The sequence below is a fragment of the Mesitornis unicolor genome, unplaced genomic scaffold (genome assembly GCF_000695765.1).
Source record: "Mesitornis unicolor isolate BGI_N332 unplaced genomic scaffold, ASM69576v1 scaffold2842, whole genome shotgun sequence".
In the NCBI taxonomy this organism is placed as follows: Eukaryota; Metazoa; Chordata; class Aves; order Mesitornithiformes; family Mesitornithidae; genus Mesitornis; species Mesitornis unicolor.
The window spans coordinates 21,697-36,193 of NW_010168307.1; the positions used below are offsets into that span (position 1 = coordinate 21,697).

Sequence of the window (14,497 nt, forward strand, 5' to 3'; positions counted from 1 at the left end):
CAGGCAGTGGGAGCAGCACTGCTCCCCTGGAGGTGACAGAACATCAGTGCGCCAGAACATCAGACTCATTTCATGGTAATCTCAAGATGACCGCTGCTGGTGTTTTAGTTCTTTTGTTGAACTGAGGACTCAACTCTGCACATGCCCAAGCCCAGGTCAGCAGCAGGTCCCTCCCTCCAGCACCCTGGGAGTCGCATGCCCATGCCCATCAGCATCACGCTCCACCAATGCTGGGCCGTTCCAATCTAATTTTCGTACAAATCATCACCAAACATCTCCTAAATGCTAAAGCCTAACTTCAGCCCACACAATTCTCGTGACACCACCAAGCACATGACGTTCACCATCACAGAGAAAAAGTGCATCCTCTTCTGAAACCATTTCTAAAGCAAACGCACAAGAATCTGCTTTAAGACAAGGAGATGGAGAAGCTGGGAGTGATAGGAGCAGAGATCTTCCACCACCACATGTGGCTCTGGCCAGCAAAAGCAACACAGCTCAGACGGAGCAACCACAGCGATGCACAGAGACTCCAAGAGGCTCCCTGGCCTGTCCCAGCTGCTGGCTCTGAGATACAGGGTCCTGGTGACATCTTTGGTGCCTCCTTATCACCTTTTATTATCCTCCCTGCCCTGCTTCCCATTATCCAGCTATTTATTTCTTCCAGCAAAGCGTGTGACCTGTGAGTGAAATCCTGCGGTAGGCTGTGGATCTTCCTTCCTCCGGAGCGCCTGTTGGGAACAGGCTGAAATGGAGTGCCAAGTAAAAACAAATTGGGAAAGTTACAGTTCCCACAGCAACGCTGGGCGCCTGTGCAGCAGGCAGTGTGCAGGCACACAAAGCTGGATTTATGCCTTAATTACGGAGGATGCAAGAGGAATCCCGTGCAAAGCTCTGGTTTTCACTCTTACACAACTTTGCAAATAGATGGATCATTCCCTTTGGGATTGAAATTTACCATGCTTAACCTAAGCTTAAAGGTGATTCTCTGCAAGAAGTTACCAAAAAAAGCTTAAAAAAAGCATTTTTGAGTGAGAGTACGAGGACAGAAAGCCAACATATCCCCAGCTGGCAGAAGGACCAAAGCCCAAAAACCAGAGTCCAACAGTCCCTCCCCTCAGACAAAGTAGTACCCAAGCTCTTAGCATTTACTGCCAAAGACCACCACAGTCTGCTCACATCAACAACAAGCAGCAAGGAAGGTGATGAAATAAACCCAGTGTATGTCTGACCCAACACTTTTCATCTTTAAGTTGCCATCTCCTTACTGCTACCTTGCTCAAGTCACATCACATAGGTGCATCATCACCTAAAACAAGCCTTTCCAGACCTCTCTGCTCCTCTCCTCCTTGCATGGGGGAAAAGCAAATGATTGAGTAGCCAAAACCTCTCTCCCTGCATGGCTCTGTATTAAGCATTGGGCTGATCTTGTCAGTGAGATAAGCAGTGGCTCCACCACTGCCCACATCTGGCTGGGCTGTGGCCTCAGCAGCCTTGTCCTGAGCCTGCAACCCAGTGACAGGGCCAGGAGGACACGTCTGAGCTGTGCGCCACCCCTTCTCCATGGGAAGGTCTGGGAATCACTCAACTGATGTGGCAGATGAGAAAGTGTTGGTGTTGCTTAGTGTCTGCCAGGAGGATCTGTGTCTTGCTCCATGTACCTGCTCTTCAAGTGTCTCTCTCCATTAGTTTTGCCCTCGCTGACAGCCAAAGGGTCTGACCTTGTCGTTTCCCCATAAGCTCAGCAACTTTGAGCTTTTAAACGATTTGGATGGGGAAGCGCTGTGAAGACAGACAGACCTCCGAGAGCAGCTCACGGAGTTTCTGCCCACTGCGAGATGATCTGGGGACGGCATCTCTATGGAGATGGTTTTTCTATGCCTGAGCAACTCAGAGCCAGGCTGGACACCTCCTCTGAATGATTATTTCAGCAGCGAGCTGAGCCAAGGCTGCGGGTCCTCTCACACAGGTTGTTTGGGTGCTGTTTGCAATCACTTCCTGAGCGATGCTCAAGCAGCTCCATGCCTGGTGCTGTCATTAGCGTCACTGGTAATGAGGCAACAAATAACACAACTCCCACTGACTCCAGAGGAGCCAGGACCACATGCTGGGACTTCCTGAGGAACCAGTGCAAGGCTGGTGCCTGACTCGTATCCAGCTCCTATGGGATTTGGGCAAGGAGGTCTGAAGCCATCGGGGTCTCCTCACACCAGCAGCAATTCCAGGGAATCCCATACCCCAGCTGCAATGCCCTGGGAAGCACAAGCACTGCCTTTACAATAATATTTGCCTTTCCAATGTAAACGCAGACCTGACTCTTTGCTCAGCACACACATCCATTCTCTTTTAACAGTTTGGGATCTTACGCATTTTTTTTCCCCTCTCCTAAGCTTCATCATTAACCTTTAAGATGGAGATAAGGTGTAAGAGTTTGGAAAGGAATCAAGAGGGACCTTGAAAATGAGCCAGGAGCAGTGTTAATACTGAGCTGCACATCATATCTCTTCGGTTCTTCTTTCCCCCCAGGGTGATTCGGACTGCTCTTGACTACCACCATGGTATTACAAACTCTAATGAGGTTTGGAAAATAAGAAACCCACTGCGGCGTGGGAGAAACTAATAGAAATTGTTTTGTCTTCTCTCTATTAGTCATTAGAAGCAGAGGAAAAACAGCCACAGGCAGTGGCAGGGCTGCAATATCACCACACATTTCATATGTTGGCATTCCGACAAAGGCATTTCAGCGCAGTTAATGTTCCTGCTTCCTCTCAACTCAAGGCCTGTGTACACCAGCATTCCCATGCAGGGCTCAATCAAGCCTGGGGCAGCCTCAGTGGTGCCCAGCACCCACCAGCCAGGGCTGCAGCACCCACTCAAGATGCCCATGCAGGATGCTTAGCCAGCCCACAGCTCTGCCCAGCACAGCCCATCACAGCAGCTCTACACCAAGTTGCAGTGCAGAACCCGGTGTTGCCCCAGGTCCGGGGTCAGGCAGGGAAGGTGAAGGCAGCTCCCAGGCAGGGCAGCACTCTGTGATGCATCACAAAGTGGCAGCTCCCCAGTGCTGCCAGGCAGCTGGAGCAGATGGTGAATTAGCTGAGATTTGCGACCGCATCTGCAGAGTTGCACTTCCGCGTATGAAGTTAATTACTGAAGGCACGAAACAACCCATGTGGTGAGCTGGGATGACGGCACCCTCAGAGAGCTCAGCCCTTGCCATCCTCTCAGAGAGAGAGAGACAAGCCCCGCTCCGGGGGCTCACAGCACCTTCCACTTTGCTGCCCTATTCCCTGCTCTGCGGGCCACTGCACTCTGCCTGATGACAAGTGGCAGTGCCATCACACCTTCCAGATGTTCGCCTGCTGCCTGCGGGTACAGGCACAGCTGGTGAGCGGCACCATCCCCCAGGAAGCCAGGGCACAGGCACGCAGGCTGCTCTGCACGCACCAGGCTGCTGTGGTCCATACTGGGGGAGAAAACTTGCACAAACACCCCAAACTTTCATCTCAAGAAAACTGTTATCGAAGCCCATGGGAGATTCCTCCTTGTGCAGCTGCAATTTGGGCAGAGTGGGAGCACAACAGTCAGGGAACATCACTGGGGGATGGGGAGGGAGGAGAGAGATGCTGGGTTGGTCCCCACTGTCTCCTCCTGCATTCCTCCACTCTGGGCCACGACTCCAGCATCCAGGCCAGGTCACACTGCCCAGAAACCGGGTACAGTGGATGATTTAGGAGACCTCCTAGGTTACCCCATGTGCCTTCAGAGTAGGATGCAGCAGGAGATGGGAGGGGTCCCTTCATAGCTTATCCACCACCTTTGGTGGGCGGTGGGTTCAACTGCTGGGGCCTAAACCCAAACCTAGCATGTACCTTCAGGTTTACACAGTCACGAGTTACACTGCAATGCACAGAAGGGCAAATCCTCCATCTCCAGAGAGATCACTTGGGATGGGAAAGAGACAAGACAAGATTTTCTGCTGCATCGAGGATCGCATCCAAGCCCTGCTGCTCACTTAGATGCAGGTATGGCTTGACAGCTGGCAGAGCTGCGGAGTGCTCGGATATCCTCATGCTGGTGCCTGCTCACGACTGCCCTGCCTGGAGCAAGGATTCGCATTGCTAAGTCAATGTCAAGCCGATTTAGTCCTTGGATGGGGAATCTCCATCGACCTGCACTGGCACTAGTGAGGAAGAGCAGTGACAGGCTGGTAAGTGTCAGCCTTGTCCCCAGAGGTGCCTCTGGACTGGTGTACATGGTGCAAGCAGCACAAACCCATGACCCATGCTCATGGTGACCACCAGGGATGTGCCCACATGCTGGAAACCCTCTGCTATCACAGCTTAAAGTCAGGTAGTTACAATTCACTGCCTTAAACCCTCTCACCTCACTCTTTTCTTTCTCTTCAGGCAAACAACCCTTATTTTAATGTCCCAAGTGGTTGCAGAGACCCTGTGCCCCAGGAGTGGCTGCACTCCACATTGCAGGAGGATAGAAGGAGCAGCAACTCCTCTCCACAGCCTGTGCACCACGGCAAGGCTCTAAAGCCAACAAGGACCCCCTGGGATGAAAAGTACTCCATAAATCCAAGCTGTTATTATTAAAACAACCTCCACCGCACCTCTTAATAATGCAGATTAACTATGCAATAACACCAGCTATAATTAGTATCATAAAAGGCAGAGCTGGGAAGGGCTAGTGGGTCAGCCAGGCGGGCTCACAGACAGCTCCCCACAGCATGGGGGAAGGGGGAATCTCCAGTGTGTCCTGAGAGCTTGGAAAAGCAAAGGCAGGCATGGCAGTGCCGGGAACCATGAAGGGAGTGGTGACAGGGAGGGGGTGGCACGAATTACAACACCTCTGCCAAACCTGGAAGGGAAGCAGAGCCCCACTCTTGCTTTACAAGTGCCCGACCTCTGCTCCCTCCTGTCCATGTGGGTCCATGTCCCCTCTCTCAAACCTTTACCCTTTCCTCACACTCGGGACTGGAAACAAGGGTGACACCATCAGCTTTGCAGAGGGTGAACCCTGAAGACCTCACTGAGCCCACTGACAGCTGTGTGGGGGGACATGGGTGTCCCCTGAGTGTCACAAGCTGATGGCAGCAGGGCAAGCTCCTTGCAGGAGGAGTCTGTTCCCCAAAGGACAAGCATCCCCCAGACTCTTCACCTGCTCTCCCATGAGAAGCTCCCAGTCCCAGGGCTGGGAGACATGAGCTTCCTGTATGCACACATGCACACCTTGCCCAGCAGCACTTCCGGACTGGGATCCCAGTGCCCACCTAAGCACCAGCACTCCTCCAACCAACCCAGCTAATGTACACAGCCTAAACCCCTATGCCCACTGCCTTCCTCCACCTCCCACTCTTAGAAACCCCATCATCTTCCTCACCTCCACCGTGCACCCACGCAGCCCTGGCTCTTCTCGCCAGCCATCCCGGCAGCGCTGGTGGTAGGAAGGCCAGGAAAGAGGGCTCCCTGCCTGGGTGCAGCACTGCTCTGCCCAATTAGCGCTGCTGGGTGACAGGCTCTGTTTGCGCTGCGTGATTAGCTGTGGAAATGCAAATCTGACCTACCTCCGCCACAGCAGCTAACAAGATAATGAATATTTTCATCAGCTGCAGAGAATACAAACATCTGCGCAGACACAAACGTGCTGCCGGGGCCAAGGGGGAGCGGGGAGCAGGGGCGTGGGGTGGGGAATCAGCTCCCTGGCATCCCTTGATGCAAGGCAGCAGCTCTGCTGCTGGGGGAAAGGAAAGCTCTGCCACCATCGTCTGGTCTCCAAGCCCAGCAAAAGCCTGTGGGTGACTCTCCGTGGGTGCTGGTATCGTTTCTAACATCAGAGTCCCTGCTCTGGACTGCGCCTGTGTCTACGAGGTTACCCCAGTGCCTGCACAGACTGGGATGAAATGGAGCCACTCAGTGGAGCATCTGGAACTGAGACAGGGCCACACTCACCAAGGATGTGCTGGCCCAGTCCTTAAATCCTACCCACACCAGGTGCAGAATGAGTCTGAAAACCTCTACTACTTAAAATACCTCTATTACTAACATCATAATCAGTATTTTTTCATATATGTATCTTCTGCCCTGGACCCCTGCATTGCCTTTAGGAAATTGCTGGCACTTGACTTGCTTATGTTTTACTAGAATAATAAAACAACAACTACCTATCCAGTGCAAAAGCATGTGGCTGCAAACTGCTGAAAATACCAGCTCAAAGCCACACAATCTGTTCTCCTTCTGAGTGGGATGCAAGCTCTGAAACCAAGCAGGGCTGATGCGGGCAGGATGCAATGGTAACCCAACTGACAGAGTGCTGTGCTAATCACGTTAGTCATTTATAGACTGCATTGATGAAATCTCAATGCTCAGCCTCACCATTGAGAATGCACTCAAAATACATGGAGTGTGACTGTGCAACTTGTTGTGAGCTCTGAAAAGAGCTGGATGGACTCAAGAAAGCAGCTTGGATGTCCCCAGTGCTAGGTTGAGGGATGGAAAAAATGGGATTAAGGAAAAATGTTTCATGTTTTCAGGGGCCTTTGGGGAACTGAGCAAAAAAGGCTCAGACGAGAGGTGTTTGGAGGCTGCAAAGCCATTGTGTGTGGCATGGCCATAAGCGGGTACCAGGACATCTCTGCCCCACAAGCAGCATTCCCAGCTGGGAGCAGGCAGTGCTCCTGCATGGCACTTACTGGGAGCACAATCACATCCCATAACAGCTCCACAGGGCTGCTAAACTGCTAACAACCCTCTTACCTGCTCCTGAGGACCAAGGTCTGAGGCATTAGCCTAGCTTGGAAAGACATCATTGCTCCCAACTAGTATGTCTGAGCCTTCAGAGTTGTGAACAGGTAATAGAATTGCAGCAACAAATAATAAAAAGAGGAATGAAATGGAAGGCAGCCACTGGAAAAGAGATCCATCCGTTATCCTGCCCTGAAGGGTAATAGGTAAACAAGGCGTTGGGGTACCGGCTGGCGCCAAGCTTGCCAGCACAGGAATAATAAACAGTGCAATTATAACTTCTGTGCTGGGAGGTTGCAAAGAGGGGGAAAAAATATGGAAAAATCAATAGCATTAATTTAACTAGTTACAGACGTTACATTTGTGACTCTGAGGGGGAGGCAGGACATACTCGAGGGGCTGGCCTGGGAGGCACCAGCAAAGCCTCTGCCCAACCTGCTGCACCCAGACGTGATGCTGCACCCGGCTGAGCGCCCATCCTGGCCCTGGCACCACCCACAGCTGGGGAAGTCACTGGGTGCATCTCACACGAAGGGGGAGCGATAGGGTGGGGACACCTCCAAGAGCAACCCCCCGGCAGGGCAGGTGCCAAGCTGTCAGCACGCCCTACCGTTGCCGCGCCGCTTTATTAAGGGCTGAGAAGCTGCGAGGGGAAGGAGTGACAGATTTAAAATTAACTTGCCAAACTCCCCATCAATATTATGACAATTTCCCGCATCGGTTCAGCGACCCGGCGCGCTGCCTGACAGCATTAACGTGGCTGCGCGGAGGCAGAGCTGGCTGCCGGGCTGGCAGCACTTGGGGCGAGCGGGGGCCTGTTCCTCCCTGTGCTACCCCAGCCACCTCGGGGCTGTGCTGGGCAGCGCCAGCCAGCACTCAGCACCCCCTCCAACCCAACCTTTCCCTTCCCCAGGGCTGTAAAGAAGCAGCAGCCCTGTTTTACAGGCGAGGATACGAGGAACAGCATCCTCGGAGGACCAATTTGCAGAGGGAAGGGATGCTTCCCATTTGTGGAAAGGTGCTCAGTATGGCACGGCAGCCCTGCATCCTCCAGAGACATCTGCTCTGGGTATGGAGAGGGGAAAACACTTTGTATTTAGCCTTTTTTTTCTCACCAAGCAGCGAAGGAGCACTGACAAAACCCCTCTCCCCTCCAGCCACTGAACCATTTTGGCTGCTTATCTGCCCCAAACACCCAGAAACATCCCGGACTCACTGCATCTCTGCTGGGGGAGATCAAATGTGGGCGAGCAAAGTGTCCCCTCTGTCTGGGGCTATGCCAAGCTGGAGCAAGAGCCAGGATAAGAGGAAGAGCCAGCGGCAGGGATGGGAAGAGACCAGGGTTAGGGCAGGCAGCTGCTCTCCGGGGAGTGCTGTGCCACACAGTGCTGACAGTCTGTTTGCCGTGCAGTAATAATCCAGTGAGTAAAGTTGGCTCCACGGGTAGTAATTTGGGTTTTCTCCATATTAATGGCATAAAAGCAACAGTCTGAAACTGCAAACAGCTCTTAAAAAAAAAATCTCTACTCCCTCGTGGCAAAGAGACGGCACAAAACAGATAAGGAACGAACAAACAACCCATTTGGAAAATAATCCCCTGGTGATTTGGAGATGGTGCGGAGTTCGAGCGCTGCCTCACCGTGAGGCAACGGGGGGAGGAATCGGTCAAATCTAGTCTTTAGCGAGCTGGATCCACCACTGAGCCTCCCAGCTAGACCAAGAGGTGTGACTGGAATAGATCAGCTCCAATCCCACCTATCTATTAACACCGCACAGCATTTCACCAGAGAGAAGCACCTTTCTTTAAAAAAATAAGAGGGATGCCCAAAAGAAGGCCACTCTGAACAGCAGCAGCAGCAATGATATGGTGCACTCCTCCAAGCAGGAACCTTGACGCTGGCTTGTCCAACAGGTCAGTAAAGCACCTCAAACCACCACAACGATAATTAGTGGTTATTAAGCTGCATCATGGAAAAAGTTGTCCGCAAGGCTCCTAACTCATGATGGCTCGAGCTGAGCTGCAGGGATGCTGTGGGGCTCCTGTCTTGCTTCACTGCCGCTGATGGATGGGGAAAGGGTCCTTGGCAGCATCATGAGGGGACGTGTGAGCAGGGACTGCCTCTGCGCAGCACAACGAGGTGTTGCACCAGTGCTGGTGAACATACAGAGCACATATATTGCACACAGTATGAACTGGTCTGGCCTCTGCCTAAAGGTACAGGCAGCACAGGAGTGTTCTGTTGAGCTGGCCAGACACAATAAGGACATCGGTGCTACACCAGCTTCATCCCAGTGCCATGCCGACCATGCGGCCATCAGAAGAGCAAAGGCTCTAATCAGCATTGCAGAGCATTGGGTGGCAAAGAGACCACCCCGAGCCCAACAGGATGGAAATACCACTGTAACTGGTAGGTGTTGCCCAGGCCAGGGTGTGTGAGACAGCTTTTCCTAGCACAAAGGCTTCCTCCCAACACCATGCTGGCATGCCTGGCAGATTGAGAATATCCTATTTATTAAAGACACTGAAGATGCGGCGACATGGGAAGCAGACACCATTCAAAGGACTGTCACATCTGCATAGCTAAAGGATCCCAGCAGTTATAAATCCCTCTAAAATACTCAGCCCCTTGTTCTGATAGCAGGTTCTTGCTCCTACTTTGCAGAAACAGGCTTTTAATCCCTGGTATTAGGCAGCTTCCTGCTATGTTTCAAATGCACCAAATTAAGGGCTTCTCTAACAGCTGGTGTCTTAATGCTCAGAGAGGTTCTTGAATATCTATGAAAATCAGAGGCAAATTACATCTTTTAGTTAATAATTTCTTCTCCATTAACCTCTTTCTCTTCCCTTGTTAGGAGATGATGTAACGGTGCTTCTATGGCATAACCCTACAACACACCGAGCAGCCTGGCCGCAGGGAAGGATGCTGCGCGCAGGGAAACGAGCCCTTCTCATCACTGCCTGGTGCTTCTGGAGCCAACCGGCTGCACGAAATGGGAAGGGGTGGCTGTGCTGACCTTCCAGGCTGCCAAAAGCACTTCTGGAGCAAGATGTGCTGCCTCCTGCCAGGCTCTGAGCTCTGCCGAACCAGAGCATCACACGCTGTAGTCTGCAAACAAACTTTGCAGGTCACTCTTGGTTCATACCTGCTTTCTCCTGCCCCTCGCAGCTGTTACACCCAGGAGTAGTCTCACAACCAATGCTGGGCACCAAAACCCTTAGCTGTGATAACGTGGTTGTGCAGAGGACTGGGATCCCACTGCACAGACCCTCACTGAGAAAAGCTGCCCTGCTCTGTGCACACTCCAGCCATCACACAGCCTCAGACTGCCCAAACCCACCATCCCTGGGATGCTCCTGGGCGGCATGACTCGCAGAAGCCACATCTCCCAAGATAATCTAGACCCATAGATAACCTCGCATGCTTTCCAGCTGGAATTTACCCAAGGACTTTTGTGTTTGCTTCCCAGCAGTGACAAAGCAGCCCTTAGACTCCAGCCCTGGCTGAGGCAGGGGAAGGATGATTTTCCAACCCTCCTGCTTTGTAGAGCAAAGGATGAGCTGCAGAGGAATTAAAGCGACTGCAAAAGGAGGTTTGGTGCTTAGGGACTGATGGCATAAGCTGGGGTTGGACCTCATTTGGGAGAGTCTGTCTGGATCTGACATTTCCAAGCAATGAGTCTGGGGACTTTATGAAGCCCCTAGTCCAGTTCATGGAAAATTTCAGCTCTGCAGCCCTTGCTCTGCTCTGACAGACCCAGTGATACTTGTAACGCAGGAGGGAGAGAAGGCAAAGAGGAGCCCACTGGGAAAATTGCCTTCGTGTACTGTCAATTCTCACTTCCAGCAAAGGCTGCGGCTCTGCCGGCTCCCAGCACTCCACTGGCTGTGGCTTTCTGAGCACCTTTGGGCTGGCGAAGCTCGTAATTCATCTGCCATCAAGAGAGCACAAGGCCAGGGTTCAATGTGAATTCATAGCTAGGAAGACTCAGCACTCAGCAGGGGAAAAAGCATGTAGAAAAACACAGTGATGAGCACCCACAACTGCAGCTAAAATCAGAGGCAGCAATGAGGTCTCAGTGCTTTAATAGGAGAAACGTCTCAGTGCACAGGCGGATGCTGGGCAAAGAAGAGTTGTGTCTGGGTGGGATGTGGGCTGGATCCTCTCCTGACCATACTCAGCACTGCTGCTTTGAAACTCCTACACCCACCTTGGGTCACACCCAATCAAAATGCTGTTGCATTCAGTGAAACAAAGAAAAAAATAAGTCAACTCATTTTCCAGCCTTGAATTCAGCAACTACCAGCAAGATCTCCTCTGTGAGCACTAAAAAATGAAGATCTGGGCTGTTCAAAGCCTGTTTTCCCCACCCATACCTGACCTTTGGCACTCCCGATGTACCTGGGATGCAGCTTGCAAGCATCTCGTGCTACTTGCACTCTGGTGGTGTATTTACTGTCAGATTATTTACGTTATTTCTTATTATGCTATACCCATGGCTTCTCCCAGTACTATAACTGGAGGCACTAAATAAAACCAGCTTACTTAGACTGAAAACACACCAAAGGAAATGCAGTGTAACAATTCATGTTACATGCAACTAAATGACAGAACCGATTGTCGCAGGATATTGCAGAGACAAAGGACATCGGCAGTCAGAGAGATGAGGCAACACCAACCAAGAAATGCCCATCAAAGGTGATTGAACACACTGAAACTAGGAGCAGAACAGGGCCATACCTGAAAGTCATCTGGAAAACCTGCCCTTGGTTGACATGCTGGCTCCTGTTGTTGTAGCCGTGAAGCATCTCCCCAAAGAGGGTGTCATTGAACTTGGCATCTGACTTCAGGCACTTGGGGCCCTCGCAGATGTCCGACAGCATCAGGCAGGACTTCCCATCCGGAGCCAGCTTGTACTCCTCCACGCACCTGCAGAGCAGTGGGAGCTATGTCAGATGGGCCACCCCAAGAGCCCTACTGCGGGATGAGTCTCTGCCAAGCCCAGCCGAGCATCGCCAACCCCCACAGCAGAGGTTGCAGAGACCGCATCCTCTGCAGCAGCTTGGTTGGGTAGCCAGCAAATGTGTGCTGGGTACCCAACACCCATCCTTCCTGCAGCAGCATCACCCCATCTGCAGCCATGGGCTCCTGCCTGGGAGCTGCCCCTGAGCCGAGTGGAGCTGAGCCAACTGCTTCCCAGCTTCACCAGTCCCTGCCCACCCGCTTCCCTCTGGCGCTGCTGCAGTGCGGACATGAATGTTCCCCAGGCAAGAGCAAAGCGAAATGGAGCTCCTGCCCTTCATGTTCACCCAGCAGTGCCCTCCCACAAGGAAGCAGCTCCAGCGTGGCTGCTCTCTGGCTCCTGAGTCCCACTTTCAAGCGTGTTGTGGGTAAGAGACGCATGCTCATCTGCAGCATACACTAAGGGAAATTGAGGCAGGCAGCCGGAATATGACTGAATGACAGACACTGGAGACATCAGCGGCATCTTTTGCATATGTGTGCAACCTGTCTCACCTCCTCCTCTTCTCCTTCCTCTGGCCTTGTCCCAGCTCCCTTCTGACAAGGAAGTCTCCGTTTCCTGCCTGCCCCTTCCTTCCTGTAGCCGCAGCTTTCTGCTAATGTCAATCCCACCTTCATTATCCAGGCTTGCTCCCCTCTCCCTTTCCTCTACTGCATTTCACTGCTGCAAGTGAAACTCCCACCCGTCTGTCGCACTTTTCCTTGCCTGTTCCCAATGTGCAGCTCTGCCTTGAAAAGGGATTATTAAAAAAAAAGAGAAAAAGTCTCTGTCCTTGGGGATGGAAGATTGAAATGCAGATCCCCTGCGTGGGCGCAGATGGAGACCACGTAACGTCCCAAGGTTTTTGGTGCCTGTATGGATTTCCAACCCCTTCTGCAGGCATGGCAGAGGCACCATCTCTCTCTTAGTGACTCAACTGCTCTGTGCTGCTAAACAACAATAAAAAAAGAAAGTGATGGGGGGGGGGGGAAAAAAACCAGGAAAAAGGGACAAAAAGAAAAGAGCAGCTGACATGGGCATTGCTCCCTGGGCTGTTCTTTCCCAGGATGCAGCTTGGCCAAGGCTGCGTGAGGTCTCTGCTGCACCTGCAGCATCAGGACTCAACAGATGCTCCTCAAAGTGACTGTTAGGAGTTTGGGGGCATTTCCTTCTCAAAAGGGCTCATTTTCCCCCTTTTCACCCTAATTCTTCCCACCGGGACATGAAGCAGTGCCTGGGAACATGAACCAGCCGAGGGATGCAATGTCAGAGCCCCTGGGTGTGGGCCAGGATGGGCGATGCCTGTAGCAGCTGTGCAGCATAAAGCCAGATAATCACTCGGCTCCTTTTAGAATATACTGCAGCCGGGGAGATTTTCCTGAGAGAAGATGCTAAATTGTGTAGGATTATAGGATCCTGGCCAAAATCAGGGATGAAACTCTATTTTAAGAAAGGCACAGAGGAGAAAAAAATAAATAAAAAAGTAGTATTTTTTAAACAAATCCTCCACCTTCTCCCTCCAACACGCAATGTACAATTTTTGGGTCCCTTCACAGTGAGTCACAGATCAAACCATACCATCACATCATAGGGGAGAGGAGGAAGGTGCATCTGCTCGCACTGTTCCTTGTGCTCCCTTATGCTTTTGCCCGCAGGCAAACCAGGTGCCTCGATTCCCTGCTGGAAGCCAGCTCCATAAAAAGCCTTTTTCTTGGCCACCCAGCTTCCTTGTCGCCCCCCCTGGTTTGGAGATGGGTGGCAGCAGAGGGTTGGAAAAGGGCATGGGTTATTTGTCTGCCTGCGGGAGACACAGGAGGGAACTCACCCGCAGAACATGAAGATGGTGCTGGATGAGGGGTCGTGGGGCAGTGGCAGGGTTTGCTGGAGGCAGAGCTGCTCGCAGCCCCCGTTGAAGCCATCCGAGCAGTCGATCCCTTTGGAGTAGTCGTAGCAACCGGTGCCATCCTTCATGGGTCGGAGGTCCTCGGGGCACTGCAGTGAGAGAGGGGACATGCTAAGGTCACCTGTGGGTCCTCAACCACTCTGGAGGCATGGCTCAGGGGGGGCTCTTCCCAGGGCATAGCCCACCCAGGAGCCAGAGGGATTTGTGTGTTGCACTGCTGAACTCCTTCCACATCTAAAGGAGATGAGTTCATCCTGAGTAGTGGATAAGGCAGCCCCAAACCCAGCCTTTGGGGAGGGGGCAAGGACCACAGGGCAAGAACCTGGTTTGCTGCAAAAGTCATGCACCACATACTCCCTCCAGAGAATGGTGAAATCCTCAAGGCAGCAGAATTAGACAGTAAGGAAGACCTCAAGCCAGTGTGGGGTGATGTGTGGCAACATACTCCATAACGTGCTGGAGAAACACTCTACATTTGTTACCTGTTCCTCTGAGATGCAGAGAAGTCTGGTGTGACCCAGAAAAAACATCTCAACACCTGGGACCAACCCAGAAAACCATCTCAACCCATGCCAGGCAGATCAGCCAACGTGGCCTTGGCATCATCTCCAAAAACATCTCATTGCATCCTGCATGAGGAGGCATTGGCGGCAGGACCAGCCTGCGGTGGAGGCAGGAGTGGGGGAGGACAGGATCACAGCCCAGGCTCAGCACAAGAGCTTTCCACAGCTGAGAGAGCCATGCTGAGTCACACAAGCTGGGGATCTGGCTCTAGCTTTTAATTTCAGTTCCCCAGCTGGCTTTCCTTGTCCCCAAAGATAAAAGCCAGCAGGCGGCAAAT

The 14,497-nt window shown here is 52.2% G+C and overlaps 1 protein-coding gene across 1 annotated transcript in view; it reads right to left on the reverse strand.

Annotated features, from left to right (window-relative positions):
* Positions 1–14,497, reverse strand: part of ASTN2 (astrotactin 2) — a gene marked incomplete at its 5' end in the record, with an annotated part of 104,200 nt that overhangs the window by 9,226 nt on the left and 80,477 nt on the right. The window contains 2 exon segments of the mRNA XM_010178951.1: positions 11,492–11,680; positions 13,579–13,745. Of these exon segments, the coding sequence (XP_010177253.1) occupies positions 11,492–11,680; positions 13,579–13,745 (356 nt within the window).